The 16563-nt window shown below is 54.9% G+C and overlaps 1 protein-coding gene and 1 pseudogene across 3 annotated transcripts; one reads left to right on the top strand and one right to left on the bottom strand.

Annotated features, from left to right (window-relative positions):
* Positions 1-256: 256 nt before the first annotated feature.
* On the bottom strand, positions 257-16008 carry ENG (endoglin). Of its 2 annotated transcripts, XM_025360097.1 has the most exons (14): positions 15852-16001; positions 12065-12227; positions 11556-11597; positions 11224-11389; positions 10753-10879; positions 10322-10496; positions 9835-9977; positions 5203-5340; positions 4926-4964; positions 4020-4136; positions 3426-3683; positions 2375-2429; positions 1180-1290; positions 257-1055 (listed from the first exon to the last, which is right to left on the bottom strand). In XM_025360097.1, the coding sequence occupies exons 1-14, from the start codon at positions 15987-15989 to the stop codon at positions 931-933; spliced, it is 1797 nt and encodes a 598-aa protein (XP_025215882.1). In that variant the 5' UTR covers positions 15990-16001; the 3' UTR covers positions 257-930. The 2 variants fall into 2 exon arrangements, with proteins under 2 accessions (XP_025215882.1, XP_025215883.1); XM_025360098.1 differs by lacking the exon at positions 11556-11597 and having other exon boundaries at positions 15852-16008.
* LOC112608286 lies at positions 1311-2972 on the top strand (annotated as a pseudogene). The gene has a single exon (XR_003115969.1). The product of XR_003115969.1 is annotated as an uncharacterized LOC112608286 (transcript).
* Positions 16009-16563: the final 555 nt, after the last annotated feature.

The following is a 16563-nucleotide window of genomic DNA, read 5'->3' as shown; positions in this document are numbered from 1 at the left end:
AGTGGGAGTGTGGATGGGGCCTCCTGGTGTTTGCTTTCTTGCAGCCGAGACCCTGGGGTGTGCTGTCGAGGGGCTGAGTGGCAGAGGGGAACTGGCTGAATCAAAACCTGTGCCCTGGGTCCTGCTACTGTTCAGGATGCTGCCCCTGCCACCAGGCCAGCCCAGTGGGGGCCAAGGACAAGAGCAGCCCTGTCCTGTGCCCTCACCCCACCCTGGTGTTGAATGCCACTGCCCTTCTCCCAGCCCAGCCCATCACTGGTTTCATGGTCTGATTTATTGGTGGTGAATACACAGGGGCGGGCCCAGGACAAGCAGCTTGGCTACTCCCCCTCTGCTGGCTGCCCGACCGGCAGAGGGGGCTCCATGTGGCAGGAGCTAGGCTCCCAACGCCCACTGTTCTTGCCACCCTCTGGGCTCCCAGGCTGGGCTCTGCTAGGCTCCTGTCTCCCCCGCCAGTTAGGCAAGTCCAGGTGTGGAGGCCGAAGGGATAGATCCAGGTGGCTCTGGGCTGGGCCCTCTTCCGTTCCTCAGGGGGAGGTGCTGTCAGCCTGGCTGGGCTGGCCTGGATCTGCTTCAAGTTCTCCCCTCCTGCCCAGCTCAGTTCACCAGTGCTGGATCCAGGTTCAAATGACAGGGGCTTGGGGTTTTACAACAGTGTGGCAAATGGTCTCTCTCCGCGGCCCTGGGCAGCCGTATCCCAGACCCACTGGGTTGAAGGTTCTGTGGGGTGGGGTGGAGGGACCCCAAGGTGTTCCAAGGCATTGGCCCCACTGGCAGCAGGCGTCTGAGAGGGAGGTGGGAAGGGCGGGCACGGAGAGCAGGCTCCATCCTGGGTCGAGTGGAGGACTGGCTCCCAGGGTGAGTTCACAGCGGTGCTCCCGGCTGGCGGCTGCTCAGTCTCTCCTGCTGGGCAAGCGCGGGGGGCCGGGGCTACGCCATGCTGCTGGTGGAGCAGGGGGTGCTCTGGGTGCTCCCGATGCTGTGGTTGGTGCTGCTGCTCTCTGAGGAGGCCGGGGCAGCCACTGCCACCACGGGCTCCCGCTTGCCGGGGGAACCTGGGAGCAGGGGCGGAGGTCAGGGTCCCGGCCAGGGCTCCTCAATCCCTCAGAGGCTTCACTGGGCTCCCCCGGGTGGGTGGAGGGGCCCGGCATGCTCACTGTGGGGGCCTGGGGTACTCACGCGTGTGCGAGTAGATGTACCAGAGTGCGGCGGTGAGCAGGGCCCCGATGAGGAAGGCACCAAAGGTGATGCCCAGCACGGCGGGCAGGACGAGGCCTTTGCTTGTGCAACCTAGAGAGGGCCGGCGCCATCAGCACTGCCGCCTCTGCCCCTGCCCCATCCCCTACCCTGTTGTGCTGGCCTGCGTGGGCTTTGGTGCCAGCCCTGCTCACCCTTGGACCCTTGACTTCTCTGAACCTCAGTCTCCTCTTGTAGCAAACGGGCTCATCACAGCCGGGCCTGGCATTGAGCCATGGTTGCTAGAATTATCCACCTAGAGGGCCCAGCCAGGCCTTTTGGGTCATGCCTCTGCCCCTCAAGCTGATGGAGATGTGTTTTCAGGGAGGATGGGTGGGGTAATATGAGGAAACTGAGGCTCAGGCGTGCAGAGCCTGCCCCACCTGCTGCGTGACCTTAGGTCAGCCCTGCCCCTCTCCGAAGCCTTTAGCAGGTAGACAACGGGTCAGAGCAGCTCCAAGCACCCTGCAGCTCTGCTCTTTGATTGCTCCAAGCCTCATTCCCTCCACATTCCTGACTCCTGTGTGACTACAGGCCAGGCAGTCTTCCCTTGAGCCTCTGATGTCCAATTCTGTGTCATGGGGTTATCAGCCCTGCCTTCTTGGTCCTGGGCTGGGAGTGGAGGCTCCATCCTGACCTGGATGTGGTGGCAGAGAGGTAGGTGCCCCCATCCCTCACCCCTGCCTCTGCCGCCAGTGTCGGGACTCTTCTGCCTAGTATGGGCCTGGGGTGAACTGATGGAGGGGCTAGAGGGAGCATCCTGCAGGGAGAGGCCTCAAGGAAGGCAAGGCCAGCACCCCCACCCCAAAGGGCCTCTGTCCCACCCAGGAGGCTCCATCCTCCCAGCAACGGTGGGGATGGAGTGGAGCCATGAGTAGGGGCAGAGGCCTAGACTCCCACGCCACAGGATGGTCCCGGGCAAGGGCTCTCCATCTGCAAAGTGCAGGCTCTGGCCCCTGTTCTAGGCTGCTGTGACTCTGGGAAGCCCTCCTCCTGCCCCTTCTGGGCCGCTTTCTCTGGGATCCCCCTTGCCATGTGCTACGTGCTATGTGCCCAGGCCATTTCTCAGGGCTGCCCGCTGTGCCCTACTGTGACCTCAGCCACTAGAACAAACCCGAGACACCTGGAGGGAGCTCACCAGACAGGTCAGGGCTGATGACGTTCAAGCGCGTGAAGACAGTCCTACGGACTTCCTGGAGGAGGAAGAGAGAGCAGTATGTGGCACAGCCTTTGGGAGGCGGCTTCCAGGTTTACTCCCTGGCTCTGTGACCCCAGCCCACTCTAGAACCTTGGCTTAGAATCCCATCTCCACCGCTTCGTAGCTGGATGCCTCTGGGTGAGTCCTGGAAGATCTGTGCTGTGGGAGGGTGCCTGATGGACAATCCCTGGCTGCTGCTGACATGTTTCCTGTGAGTTCCTGGAGGCCTTGATGCCTGGGAGCACTGCAGGAACACTGTGGGAGCACTATGCATCCCTCACCCTCGTGAACACTTTAGAGCTATGAGCCAGGTCAGCCCAGAGCCCCAGGCTCACTGTGACTGGAGGGAGAGGCCCACTTAGGTGAGCCTCGAAGGCTTCCCTAGCTTCATATGACCAGAGAAGTTTGTAATCCTGGAGGCCTGTCTGGGTAAGGGCCTGGGGGTGACTCTGGGGGCATCCAGGACAGATTGCCTGAGAGTGGGGGTCACCAGATGGTGAAGTGTTGTGACTGGCAAATACAGAAAGCCAGGAGTGTGTGTCCTTTGTCTGCCTCTTCCCTCGGGTCTCCTGTTCTTTGAGATTACACTGGTGACCATACTACATGGATGTGTGGGTGGCTAGATTCCTTGGTGGGATGGTGGGAAGATGGTGGATGCCTGGCTGGGATGGCAGGTGGGTGGGAGGGTGGATGGATGGATGGACGGACGGGTGAATAAGTGGAAGGATAGATGATGGCTAGATGGACAGTTGCAGCTGCATAGTCTGGCAGCTGCATAGTCTGCCAGTGCCCAAGACATGGCAATCCCACCAGAAAGCTCTCGGGTGGCAGAAAGTGCTGCTGGCAGCCAGACTGCCAGGTGACATGCCTGACTAAGGCTCTGCCCCTCACCAGCTGGCCCCACATCCCTGTGGGCTACCATGTCCTTTCCTGCAAACCACAGACCTGGAAGCTCCCACTTGAAGCTGGGGCCGGCCCAGGCTCCACTCACCTGGTCTTGGGACCCGGTCTTGGGACGCAGGGCTATAGTGCAGCTGAGGGTGCCGGTTTTGGGTATGGGTACTGTGTAGAAGTGGAGGAGGAAGCTGAAGCGCGGGTTACCCTCGGGGCTTGGGGACAGCAGGCTCACACAGTTGCCCTTGGCCGCCCGGCCCTGGATGAGTTCCATGGTGCCTCCCTCAGGCCCCAAGTCCAGGTGGCAGCTGTCTAGCTGGAGCAGGAACTCGGGAATGGATGGGGACACTCTGACCTGCATGGGTAGGTAGGGCCACGCGGCATGGGCAGCTGCTCTTCACCCCACCCCACCTGCTGCCTTGAAATATCGGCTAGAATGAAGAGTTCCCACCCCTGAGTCCTCACGGTGGAAGGAAAGGCATGGACCTGTCTGGGTCAGAGGAGGAGGACAAGGCCACATCCTTGTCAGCATCCCTGAGCAATGCCTTCTCTCTCTCCCTCTCCCACGCACCCAGGCCGTCTCCCTCCTGACTCTGGGATTCTCATCTCCTCTGGAGTCATGGTGGGAAGAAAGGTGGAGAGGAAGTTGCAGGAGCTGGGAGGCCCGAGGGGTGACAGGCATGCCAGGTACCTGCACAAAGCTCTGCTGCCCCGGCTCGATGGTGTTGGAGGCCTGGAGGAAGTGTGGGCTGAGGTAGAGGCCCAGCTGGAAAGAGAGGCTGTCCATGTTGAGGCAGTGCACCTTTTTCTGGGGGAGGACGGGAGGGAGACTTGGTCAGTCCAGCGGCACCAGCCAGGAGGGCGAGGGGTGTGGGGAGGAACAGACGTCATGGCCCTGTGGAGTTGCCTGACTCTCTCATCTTTTTTTTTTTTTTTTGAGACGGAGTCTCGCTCTGTGGTCCAGGCTGGAGTGCAGTGGCGGGATCTCAGCTCACTGCAAGCTCCGCCTCCCAGGTTCACGCCATTCTCCTGCCTCAGCCTCCCGAGTAGCTGGGACTACAGGTGCCCACCACCTCGCCTGGCTAGTTTTTTGTACTTTTTAGTAGAGACGGGGTTTCACCGTGTTAGCCAGGATGGTCTCGATCTCCTGACCTCGTGATCCACCCGTTTCGGCCTCCCAAAGTGCTGGGATTACAGGCTTGAGCCACCGCCCCCGGCCCTTTTTTTTAAAACTAATATTTATCAAGGAGGCACCAGGTGCCAGGCTGTGTGAAGAGCTTCCACACGGCACCTCACTGGCTGCCCAGAGGCACCCTGTGGCGCAGAGTCCTTTCTTAGGCCACCTTTGGGCCCGGAAAACTAAAGTGACTTGCCCAAGGCCACACAGCCAGTATGTGCTAAGACCTCTGACTTGAGAGACTGAGAGTGTCACCCTCAGCAGTCCTGCTCCGCTCATACGGAAGGGGAGACCGAGGCATGCCAGACACATGGCTTGCCAGGAGTTTCCTGAAGCCTACTCCCTCCCAAGCCAGGAAGAGGCCCCGGCCCAGCAGCAGCCCCTGGGCCAGGTGGGTTAGCACGTGACTGTCCATCTTACCCGCTGTGGTGATGAGCTCGACAGGATATTGACCACCACCTGCGAGGACAAAGCCAGGGAGCTGGTCAGAGCCAGAAAGGACCCCAGAGGGTATCCCACCCAATACACCCATTTTGCAGATGGGGAGACTGAGCCAACCAGTGGCCAAGCTTGTCTTATGTTCTGAGCCTCTGCACCCTGCTCTCCCAAACACACCTCCGCCTTGGGGGGATCAGGGAGGCACTTGAGGGGGCACCAACCAGGCTGGTCCCGATACCTTCCTGGCCCCAGCTCTTACCTCATTGCTGATCATATTCGCCGTCACTTCCATGCCACAGCTGGAGTAAGCGCTGTGCAGGACAAACTGGTCACCCCTGTCCTCAGCCTGACAGCTGGGGTCCCAGAGGGTCAGGCCCATGATGGTGCACTTCAAATGCTGGGTTGGGGGAGAGGGGCACCGTCAGGAGGCACTGGGGTCTCTGTGGCCTGCCACACCCCAGCACCAAGGACTGACCACAACCCAGGGCTCCCAAGTCACAGCCATTCCCCTGCCCTGCTCCTTCTTCATTTTTGTTAGATGTCATCATCCTACACCACTTAAAATTTCTTTTTTTTTTTTTTGAGACGGAGTCTCACTCTTGTTGCCCAGGCTGGAGTGCAGTGGCTCAATCTTGGCTCACTGCAACCTCCACCTCCTGGGTTCAAGCGATTCTCTTGCCTTGGCCTTCTGAGTTGCTGGGATTACAGGCGCGTGCCACCATGCCCAGCTAATTTTTTGTATTTTTAGTAGATAGGATTTCACCATGTTGGCCAGGCTGGTCTCGAACTCCTGACCTCAGGTGATCCACCTGCCTCAACTTCCCAGTGCAGGTATTACAGGCGTGAGCCACCGTAACCCGGCCATTTTTTGTATTTTTAGTAGAGACGAGGTTTCACCATGCTGGCCAGGCTGGTCTTGAACTCCTGACCTCAGGCAATCCACCCACCTTGGCCTCCCAAAGTGCTGGGATTACAGGTGTGAGCCACCATGCCTGGCCCACTTAAGACTTCTTGAACTTGCACACTTTTGCACTAAGCCTTGTCCTAAGCAATAATAGCTGTTGGATCATAAATTTTCTTCTTCTTCTTCTTTTTTTTTTTTTTTTTTTTTTTGAGACGGAGTCTTGCCCTGTCGCCCAGGCTGGAGTGCAGTGGCGCGATCTTGGCTCACGGCAAACTCTGCCTCCCAGGGTCACATCATTCTCCTGTCTCAGCCTCCCGTGTAGCTGGGACTACAGGCGTGTGCCACCATGCCCGGCTAATTTTTTGTAGTTTTAGTAGAGACGGGGTTTCACCGTGTTAGCCAGGATGGTCTCGATCTCATGACCTCATGATCCACCCGCCTCGGCCTCCGAAAGTGCTGGGATTACAGGCGTGAGCCACCACACCCGGCCACATTTTCTTATATCTATAAAACTAAATATAGAACTATTAAAATTAAAAAATATTCCTTCAAGTTCCACATATAATTACCACTCACAGCCCCAAGGGCATACAAACCCTACAAGCACAGTCCAGTCTCAGGCCTGGGGTGGGGCAAGTGTTCCTGTAAAGAGCCAGATAGTAAATACCGTCATGCAGCACAGGACGATGTTTTGGTCGGCGATGGACTGCATATATGATGGTGGTCCCTGGTTCCACAAAATTATAACGAAACTGAAAAATTTCTATTGCCTAGTGTTTGTGGTGATGCTGATGTAAGCAAACTTATTGCACTGCCAGTCATATAAAAGTCTAGCACAGGCTGGGCGTGGTGGCTCACACCTGTAATCCCAGCACTTTGGGAGGCGGAGGCGGGCAGATCACGTGAGGCCAGAAGTTCGAGACCTGCTTGGCCAACACAGTGAAACCTGACTCTACTAAAATTATAAAAAAATAGCTGGGTGTGGTGGCACACACCCATAGTCCTAGCTACTGGGAAGGCTGAAGCACAAGAATTGCTTGAATCGAGGAGGAGGCTGCAGTAAGCCAAGATCGCATCACTGCACTCCAGCCTCGGTGATGGAGCAAGACCTTGTCTCTAAAACAAGAAAAAGAAGGCCGGGTGCAGTGGCTCACGCCTGTAATCCCAGCACTTTGGGAGGCTGAGGTAGGCAGATCACCTGAGGTCAGAAGTTCGAGACCAGCCTGGCCATTATGGTGAAACCCTGTTTCTACTAAAAATACAAAAAAGTAGCCAGGCTACTGGCCAGGCACGTGACTCACACTAGTAAGCCCAGCACTTTAGGAGGCCGAGGTGGGCAGATCACAAGGTCAGGAGTTCGAGACCAGCCTGGCCAACATAGTGAAACCCTGTCTCTGCTAAAAAAATACAAAAAGTAAGCCAAGTGTGGTGGTGGGTGCCTGTAATCTCAGCTAGCTACTCGGGAGGCTGAGGCAGGAGAATCGCTTGAAGCCGGGAGGCGGATGTTGCAGTGAGCCAAGATTGTGCCACTGCACTCCAGCCCGGTCAACAGTGTGAGACTGTCTAAAAAAAAAAAAAAAGTAGCCAGGCGTGGTAGTATTCCCAACTACTTGGGAGGCTGAGGCAGGAGAATCACTTGAATCCGGGAGGTGGAGGTTGCAGTGAGCCTTGACGGCACCACTGAACTCCAGCCTGGGCAACAAAGCAAGTCTCTAACTCAAAAAAAAAAAAAAAAAAAAAAAAAATGGAGAGAAAGAAAAGAAAAACCACTGTAGCCAAAATTGAAAGAACAGCAGCAAATCAAAGGAAGTGGTGGCCAAAGGGGCAACCTTTTTTTTTTTTTTTTTTGAGAGTGGCATGACCTCGGCTCACTGCAAACTCCGCCTCCCAGGTTTACGCTATTCTCCTGCCTCAGCCTCCCGAGTAGCTGGGACTACAGGCGCCCGCCACCTCGCCTGGCTAGTTTTTTGTATTTTTAGTAGAGATGGGGTTTCATCGTGTCAGCCGAGATGGTCTCAATCTCCTGACCTCATGATCCATCTACCTCGGCCTCCCAAAGTGCTGGGATTACAGGTGTGAGCCACTGCGCCCGGCCCCCCTTTTTTTTTTCTTTAAAACTTATAAAAATCATCAAGAAAAATACCAAAGCCTCAGCGATAAAGAGACTGAGGTCCTCATCACTCACATGGAGCCATGCCCACACTCACTACTACCCAGAGAATTATAACTAAACAAGAATGGAATGAGATGTGCCACTTCCCACAATGGCAAAGGTTTTTCTTTTCTTTTTTTGAATTACAGTCTGGAGAGAGCGAAGAGGTTGAGGTGCTCTCGTAAATCAGAAGTGAAAATTCAAATCATCTTTGGGAAAGTGGGTTGGCAACATGTATTGAAACTTCATTCCTTTTGACCCAGTAATTCCACTAGGAAATCTATCCTAAGAAAATAATCCTATATAAAGAAATGTTTCATGTACAATGACATTTTTTGCATATTTATAATACTGCAGAATTGGAAACAACCTAAATGTGTAACAAGGGAAGAGGAGTTAATAACAGCATGTCAATATGATGGAATAATATGTACTTATTAAACATGATATTAGGTACAGGTGTCAAAGCTCTAAAAATACATTAAGTGAAATAGCAAAAGACAAATGAACACATCCCTTATGATTACATCAATATAAGAAATACACAGACAAAACACTCCAGGAAGCACACCAAAATGTTGGCAGCCATTGTCGTTGGGTCAGAAGGTTAAGATTTTCTACTTTTCACATATTTTTTAAAGCATGTTTTTTGTTTGTTTGTTTGTTTGTTTGTTTGAAATGGAGTCTCGCCCTGTCGCCCAGGGTGGAGTGCAGTGGCGCAATCTCAGCTTGCTGCAATTTCCCTCTTCTGGGTTCAAGCGATTCTCCTGCCTCAGCCTCCCACGTAGCTGGGACTACAGGCATGCACCACCATGCCCGGCTAATTTTTTCTATTTTAGTAGAGACGGGGTTTCACTGTGTTGCCCAGGCTGGTCTCGAACTCCTGAACTCCGGTAATCTGCCTGCCTCGGCCTCCCAAAGTGCTAGGGTTGCAGGCGTGAACCACTGTGCCTGGCCAGCATGTGTTATTTTATTTTATTTTATTTTGAGACGGAGTCTCGCTCTGTCACCCAGGCTGGAGTGCAGTGGCGCTACCTTGGCTCACTGTAAGCTCCGCCTCCCGGGTTCAGGCCATTCTCCTGCCTCAGCCTCCCGAGTAGCTGGGACTACAGGCATCTGCCACCATGCCTGGCTAATTTTTTGTATTCATCCTGTGTTATTTTTATAACAAATATATTTGTCAACCAGGCAAAGATAACATTGTGTAGGGTTTTTTTTTTCCCCCCCGCCCAAGACAGAGTCTCATTCTGTTGCTCAGGCTGGAGTGTAGTGGTGTGCTCTCGGCTCACTGCAGCCTCTATCTCCTGGGTTCAAGCGGTTCTTGTGCCTCAGCCTCCCGAGCAGCTGGGACTACAGGTGTGTTCCATCACCCCTGGCTAATTTTTGTATTTTAGTAAAGACAGGGTTTCACCATGTTGGCCAGGCTGGTCTCGAACTCCTGACCTCAAGTGATCCGCCCAACTTGGCCTCCCAAAGTGCTGACATTACAGGTGTGAACCACCCTGCCCGGCCTGTGTAGGCATTCTGCTAAGCGACCACCCAGCTCAGGGAGCATTTAAGATTAATAATGACAACTACCTTGTGCTGGCATTATTTACTAAGCACTTACTATGTACCACATCTGACTGTGCCACGTGATCGGCCTGTCAGACCTCCTTTAATTCTCACCATGTGGTAGGTACCATTGTCAATCCCATTATACAAGTGGGAAAACAAAGGCTTGCAGAGGGATGTTACTTGCCCCCCTGCCTGGGCTAGGACCCCAAGAGTCTTGGGCTAGGGTAGGAACCAGATGTCCATGTCATCCTGAGCCAGAGGGGCAGGAGTTCCCTTACCGCAACAAGTTCTTTCTTTAGTACCAGGGTCATGGCGTCATTGGCACACTTTGTCTGGATCAGGGACATGAGCAGCTCTGGGCTGCAAGTGTCCTTGGGAGGAGTGGTCTGGATCGGTGCGGGTGAGGTCTGCAGCCTACCACCTGTGGGGAAGCAGAGGCAGGCCAGGCGGATGGTCACTGGGTGCCTGCACCAGGCTCTTTTTTTTTTTTTTTTTTTTGAGACGGAGTTTTGCTCTGTTACCCAGGCTGGAGTGCAGTGGCACGATCTCGATCTCGGCTCACTGCAACCTCCGCCTCCTGGTTTCAAGTGACTCTCAGGCTGTTCTGATTAGCTACTCCCATTGTTCCCCCATGCAGATGAGAAAAATGAGGCTGAGAGAGGCTAATGTACCTTGCCCAAGCTCACACAGAGGGGCTTCACCAACAGTGTGGCCACTGATCCAAGGGAGGGGAAGGGAAGGGAGGGGCAGGGGGAGGGTGCTCACCACAGCTAGGGGCATGAAGTGAGACAACGCTGGCCAGCGGTAGCTCCACGAAGGATGCCACAACGCTGGCATTGAGCATCCGGGCCTCCCCCAGCAGGCCTTGGGGTGTGTCTGGGAGCTTGAAGCCACGAATGTTCTTCTCTGGAAAGATCTTGAAGGAGTATTCTCCAGTGGTCTAATGGTGGGGAGAGAGGCAGAGCAGGGGACCATGGACACAGTCTGTGCCACAGCAGGCTAGCCAGGGTTATGCCAGGCCTCGGTCCTGCTGTGTCCCAACTCCTGCTGTGTCCTCTGCCTGACCCCTTGCTTCACCTATGGACATAGGTGATTTGTCCTTCAACTCAGCTCAGGGGTTCACCTCTCCAGGAAACGTCCCTGATCCAGAGGTTGGGAGTTTGGGTTTTATGTCCCAGGAGCTGCGCAAAACTCACCCAGATCTGTATGTTGTGGTTGGCGTCGATGAGCCAGGACACGTAGGGGGGACCCTGCAGGATGAGGACGGCATCGGGATCCCCAGACGCGCAGCTCAGTTCCACCTTCACCGTCACCGTCCGGGGCCTGCGGGGAGACAGATGCGGATGGAACGCTGAAGCGGACAGGACAGGCGGGGAGCGAGACCTGGCGTCGGATGGGCGGCGGCTGCACTCTTACCTGGCCAGGTATGGGTCTATGGGATAGGGATGGGACTGGGGCCAGGCTTGTGCCTAAAGGGGAGGGGCTCATAGGGGGCGGGGCCTAGAGTAGGAGAATGGCTGTGGTCTCACGGGGCTGCGGCGGGGCTGGGGCTGGGACCCGGGAGGGGCTTCATAAGGGACTGGAGCGGGGGGACGGGGGGCCGTGGGGAGGGGGGTAGTCGTCTCTCGGGGGTGGGGCCTAGTGTCAGGGTGGGGCGAGACCCTTACCCGGCCGAGTGGCCCGGCAGGACCCTCAGGATGTGCGCCTCCTTGTGGCCGGCCACACCTTCCAAGCGGCAGCCCCGGACCAAGGCTGGGGTACGTGGCCGCCACTCGAGCGTGCGGCCCATGTCCTGGCTGGCTTCCAGCATGCAGAAGGACAGTGAGCCCTGGGCTGCGGAGACACGCGCACCTCAGTGCCTTCCCCCAGCAGCCCTGCACCTAACAGAGCCTCACCCTCACCCACAGCCAAAGGTAGCGGTGGTGGGGCAGGCAGGACGGTGCGGCAGAGGTGGAGAGGCGTCAGAGGACCCAGGTTCGAACATCCCTTCCACACTTACCTGCCAAGTGACCCTCTGCAAGTCCCCGGGCCTCCGTTTCATCTGTCAACACAGGGTTAACATAAGGGATGAGCCCATGACACATGTTAGGGTGCAGCCCCGAAACCACCCAACAAGACCTGAAATGATAGATTTATCTGTGTACATGTACATGTTTATTGTCACCTCCCTCATCACAGTATCAGCTCTAGGAGGGCAGGGCCTGAGTGTGTCCCCACAGTGTCCCCAAGTGCCTAGCATAATAGGGCTTTGGCACACAGTAGATGCACGTAAATCATGAAAATGCCGGGGTTTTTTAGGTCAAAAACTGGCATTTCACATGTTTCGATCTGATATTTGGTGAAGGAGCCATCACTGTCTCAAGGCAGCACTGGTTTGCGGCATGTGACCTGTGGCACTTTGTGTCCCCTCTTGCACTCTTGGTGTCCAAGTCTGAGGCGTGGGCCAGAGGAGCTCAGATTCCTCTTGAGCAGTGTCATGAGCCCAGAGAGGTTGCTGGGAAAACTGACCTTGGCCCAGTCGGAGGAGGACGCTCTGGGGGTTATCCAGCTCGGCAGCAGAGGCGATGGGGCCCCTCTCAGCTGCCCACTCGAGGATCTGGGTCTTGGGGAAGGATGGCAGCTCTGTGGTGTTGACTCCCGGGGGCTCTTGGAAGGTGACCAGGTTGGGATTCTGGGGAGGCATGTGGAGGCTCAGAATGCTGTTCCTGGCCCTGTGTCCCCTCTACCCCACGTAGGAGGTCAGGAAGTAATTTGTGGAGTCAGCCCATTGGCTGAGAGAAAGACGCCAGAGCTGAGAATGCTGTCTAGTGGATCTGCAGTCAGCCCAGAACCCCCTAGCAGTCAGATCAGCCCCTTCTCCCTTTCATACCTGGGGGGCCGGATGAACACACCACCTTGTTCATCCACCTGTCCAAACATCACCCACCCCTCCAGAGCTGTTCTCATTCAACCCACATCTACACCATCATGCAGCTGTCTCTCCCTACACCCCGAGGCTCTGGATCTCCCTACACTTGGAGGGTCCACAGGGGACAACGTCTACCTCGCCCATCATTGCACAGTGCTTGACACATAATAGGCACTGAGAAATATTTGTCTGACTCTGGGCCGTGGGCCCATCACAGGATCCTGACATGCCAGCCTCACCCTGACACCCGGCCTGTGGTGAGTGCTTCCTGCTTATGGGAAGAAAGGGAGAAAGGGAGGAAAGAAGAAAGGGATGGATGAATGAATAGATGAATTAAAGACAGATATCAGTGGTCCCTGCCCTAGGGTATATTACCATTCAGAAACTACACATGCATCAAGTCATTTGAAGCAATAGAAGACAGAATTTTATTTAATAAGAAACAAAGGAGCCAGATAGATCTCCTGGTTGGACAGGGATGGGGAATCTGGGTGGCTCCAGCATCTCACTGCCTATCCTGCCAGTGCCCCTGAAGAGATGGGGGCCGGGGGTGAGGAGGAAAGCAGACAGGGAAGACCTCCTGGAGGAGTGACTCTGGAAAGCTGAAGGATTCAGAGGAAGCTGTTGGGACCACTGACTGAGCTCCTTCGTGTACAGTCTCCAGAGCCAGGGCCATTGAGCTGAATGAAGCAGCAGCAGCAGAAGGGCAAAAGGACTTCAGGTTGGATTTAAAAATATTTTTGGCCGGGCGCGGTGGCTCAAACCTGTAATCCCAGCACTTTGGGAGGCCGAGACGGGCGAATCACGAGGTCAGGAGATCGAGACCATCCTGGCTAACACAGTGAAATCCCGTCTCTACTAAAAATACAAAAACTTAGCCGGGCGAGGTGGCGGGCGCCTGTAGTCCCAGCTACTCGGGAGGCTGAGGCAGGAGAATGGCGTAAACCCAGGAGGTGGAGCTTGCAGTGAGCTGAGATCCGGCCACTGCACTCCAGCCTGGGTGACAGAGCAAGACTCCGTCTCAAAAAAAAATATATATATTTTTTTAATTGTTATTTTTTAGAAACGAGGGTCTCACTATGTTTCCCAGGTTGGTCTCTAACTTCTGGCCACAAGAGACCCTCCTGGCCAGGCACAGTGGCTCATGCCTATAATCCCAGCACTTTGAGAGGCCGAGGCGGGTGGATCCCCTGAGGTCAGGAGTTCGAGACCAGCCTAGCCAACATAATATGAAACCCTGTCTCTACTAAAAATACAAAAAATTAGGCAGGTGTGGTGGCGGGTGCCTGTAATCCCAGCTATTCGGGAAGCTGAGGCAGGAGAATTGCTTGAACACAGGAGGCGAAGGTTGCAGTGAGGCGAGATCGGGCCATTGCACTCCAGCCTGGGCAACAAGAGTGAAACTCCATCTCAAAAAAAAAAAAAGGAGACCCTCCTGCCTCAGCTTCCCAAAGTGTTGGGATTACAGACATGAGCCAGGTCGCCCGGCCCAAGCTAGATATTGAGGACTGCCAGACGGCAACAGTAGAGAAGACACCCTAGAATGACCCATCTAGAAGGAAGCAGATACCTTCTCTGCAGGAATTCAACAAGGGGGCAAAGTGATGGGCACGTTGGGTGAGGAACCCAGCCTGCGGAATGGGAAAGGGCTGGGACACTGGCTTTACACAGCTGGGTTGGGAAAGGGATCTGATCCTTGGGTCATCCTCTGTAAAATGGGGATACAGCAGGGCTCGACGTCTGTTGGTCGCCTGGCACTGGGTCTGGCACCAAGGCCGCGCCTTGGCCTCTTTGTCCCCTTTGGCCACGGGACCCAGGGAGCCTGCTCGGGAAGCTGCACGGCCCCAGGAGGAAGGCGGCGTGGCCGAGGCCAGAGCCGGCGGCTGCTGCGACCTTCCGGCTGACGGGTGCGTTTCATGTTCCTGCGTCACCCTGGGCAGCACGGACTCAGACCGGGAATGGGGAGGATCCATGACAAAGGCCACACCCCCTCTGGGACCTCCATTCCTCTTCTGGGCGCCGAGGGATGGGCTGCAAGGAGTCAAATCCTCTTGGCCCTGGTGGTTGGATTTGGCCCCCTCCCTCCTAGGACTTTCACATGCTGGCTTGGTCGTGTCTGACTGTCTCTGTGCTGTCCCTGTCACTAGTCTGGAAGCTTCTCCCCTGTCCCCCACGCCCAACTTTGCTCAAGCCTGCCTCTTTCCCCCAGTGGGTATGTTTCTTTTTCTGCCTCTCTCCCCTTTGCTATCTTTGCTCTCCCCCGGGCTCTCCCCTTCCTGCCCTCTGCTTTCTCTCTTGTAAACAACAGCTGCTCACATCTGGGGGCCACCTCCCAGACATTCCACATGGAGGAGGCAGTGCTGGCAAGCCACCCCACCTCCTCCAGCCCTGACCCCTGGCAGTGGTCCCAGCTCCCTGGCCTCCTGTCTCTGGTGGATGTCTCTAACACTTGCTAAAACTTGAGGCTTTTGGTTGTTTGTTTTTAACTTTTTTCCCAAATCCACAGCTGACCCGAAAACTTGAGTTTTTAAAAAAAATGTTTTTTTTTTCTCCAAAATAGGCCAAATCCATTTAGAGCAACTCTTGAATACTCAACAAAGTGTAAAGAACCAAATAAATGTTTCTCCTAATCCCACTTCCCAGCCATAACCGCTGTTAACACATTGTTAGGTTTTCTTTTTTTTTTTTTTTTGAGACAGAGTCTCACTCTGTCGCCCAGGCTGGAGTGCAGTGGCCGGATCTCAGCTCACTGCAAGCTCCGCCTCCCGGGTTTATGCCATTCTCCTGCCTCAGCCTCCTGAGTAGCTGGGACTACAGGCGCCCGCCACCTCGCCCAGCTAGTTTTTTCTATTTCTTAGTAGAGACGGGGTTTCACCGTGTTAGCCAGGATGGTCTCGATCTCCTGACCTTGTGATCCGCCCGTCTCGGCCTCCCAAAGTGCTGGGATTACAGGCTTGAGCCACCGTACCTGGCCTCATTGTTAGGTTTTCTCCTGGCTCTTTTCCTCTGTCTTTAAATATTTTCAAATATATGTCACGTAACTTTTTCAAAGACAATGAAAAGATTATCTTATAAAATACTGAGTTCAGTTGTCCCACTGGACAGAGAGGCAAACAGACTATGCAGGGGACCAGAGTTGGCCAGGGCTGCACATCAGCCTGACTCCCACCTCTTGGTCTAGACTCTTTACTGTAGTCCTGCTGCCCTCTGGGTTCTCTCTGGTAAAGACCATTGGATTCACCAGGCAGGACCCTGGTGAATAATGTCAGGATGAAAGGGAGAAGCAGGGCCGGGCCGCTAGGGTGGGAGACCCTGGCCCACAGAGATAGACAGCAGGGACCTCCCATGGCCAGAGCCTCAGCCTGGGGTTGGAGGGAACACACTCACGTAGGCCAAGTGCAGTGGGATTCCCAGGGCCTGGAGCTGCAGGAAGACATTGCTGTTTACACTGAGGACCAGAAGCACCTCTCGGGGATGGGTGCCATTTTGCTTGGATGCTTGGAGAGTCAGCTCCAGCTGTGACATGTCCTGGGGAACACAGAGGGGAGACGCACACAGACCAGTTAGATTTGCATAGGTTGTGTCACCCAGATAGGCAGTGATGACTTGGGTGCTTCCACTCCACTCTCCCTGCCTGCTCTGTCCACCCTCGCCTCCCAGTGCCCAGGGTAGTGCCTGGCCCTCTGACCATTCTCAGGGAATTCACAGTAAACAAATGAAGGAGGTAAGCCCAGCAAATCTCAAGAGAGGAAAAAAATTAGGCTGGGCACAGTGGCTCACGCCTGTAATCCCAGCACTTTGGGAGGCTGAGGCGGGTGGATCACCTGAGGTCAGGAGTTCGAGACCAGCCTGTCCAACATGGTGAAACCCCATTTTTAGTAAAATACAAAAAAATACATTTTTAGTAAAATACAAAAAATTAGCCAGGTGTGGTGGTGGACGCCTGTAATTCCAGCTACTTGGGAGGCTGAGGCAGGAGAATCTCTTGAATCCAGGAGGTGGAGGTTGCAGTGAGCCAAGAATGCGCCATTACACTCCAGCCTGGGCAACAAGAGTAAAGCTCTGTCCCAAAAAAAAAAAAAAAAAAAAAAAAAAAAAA

This window comes from Theropithecus gelada, chromosome 15, assembly GCF_003255815.1.
Source record: "Theropithecus gelada isolate Dixy chromosome 15, Tgel_1.0, whole genome shotgun sequence".
Taxonomy (NCBI): Eukaryota; Metazoa; Chordata; class Mammalia; order Primates; family Cercopithecidae; genus Theropithecus; species Theropithecus gelada.
The sequence above is the reverse complement of the archived record's forward strand: the minus strand, read 5'-3'. Positions and strand labels throughout refer to the sequence as shown.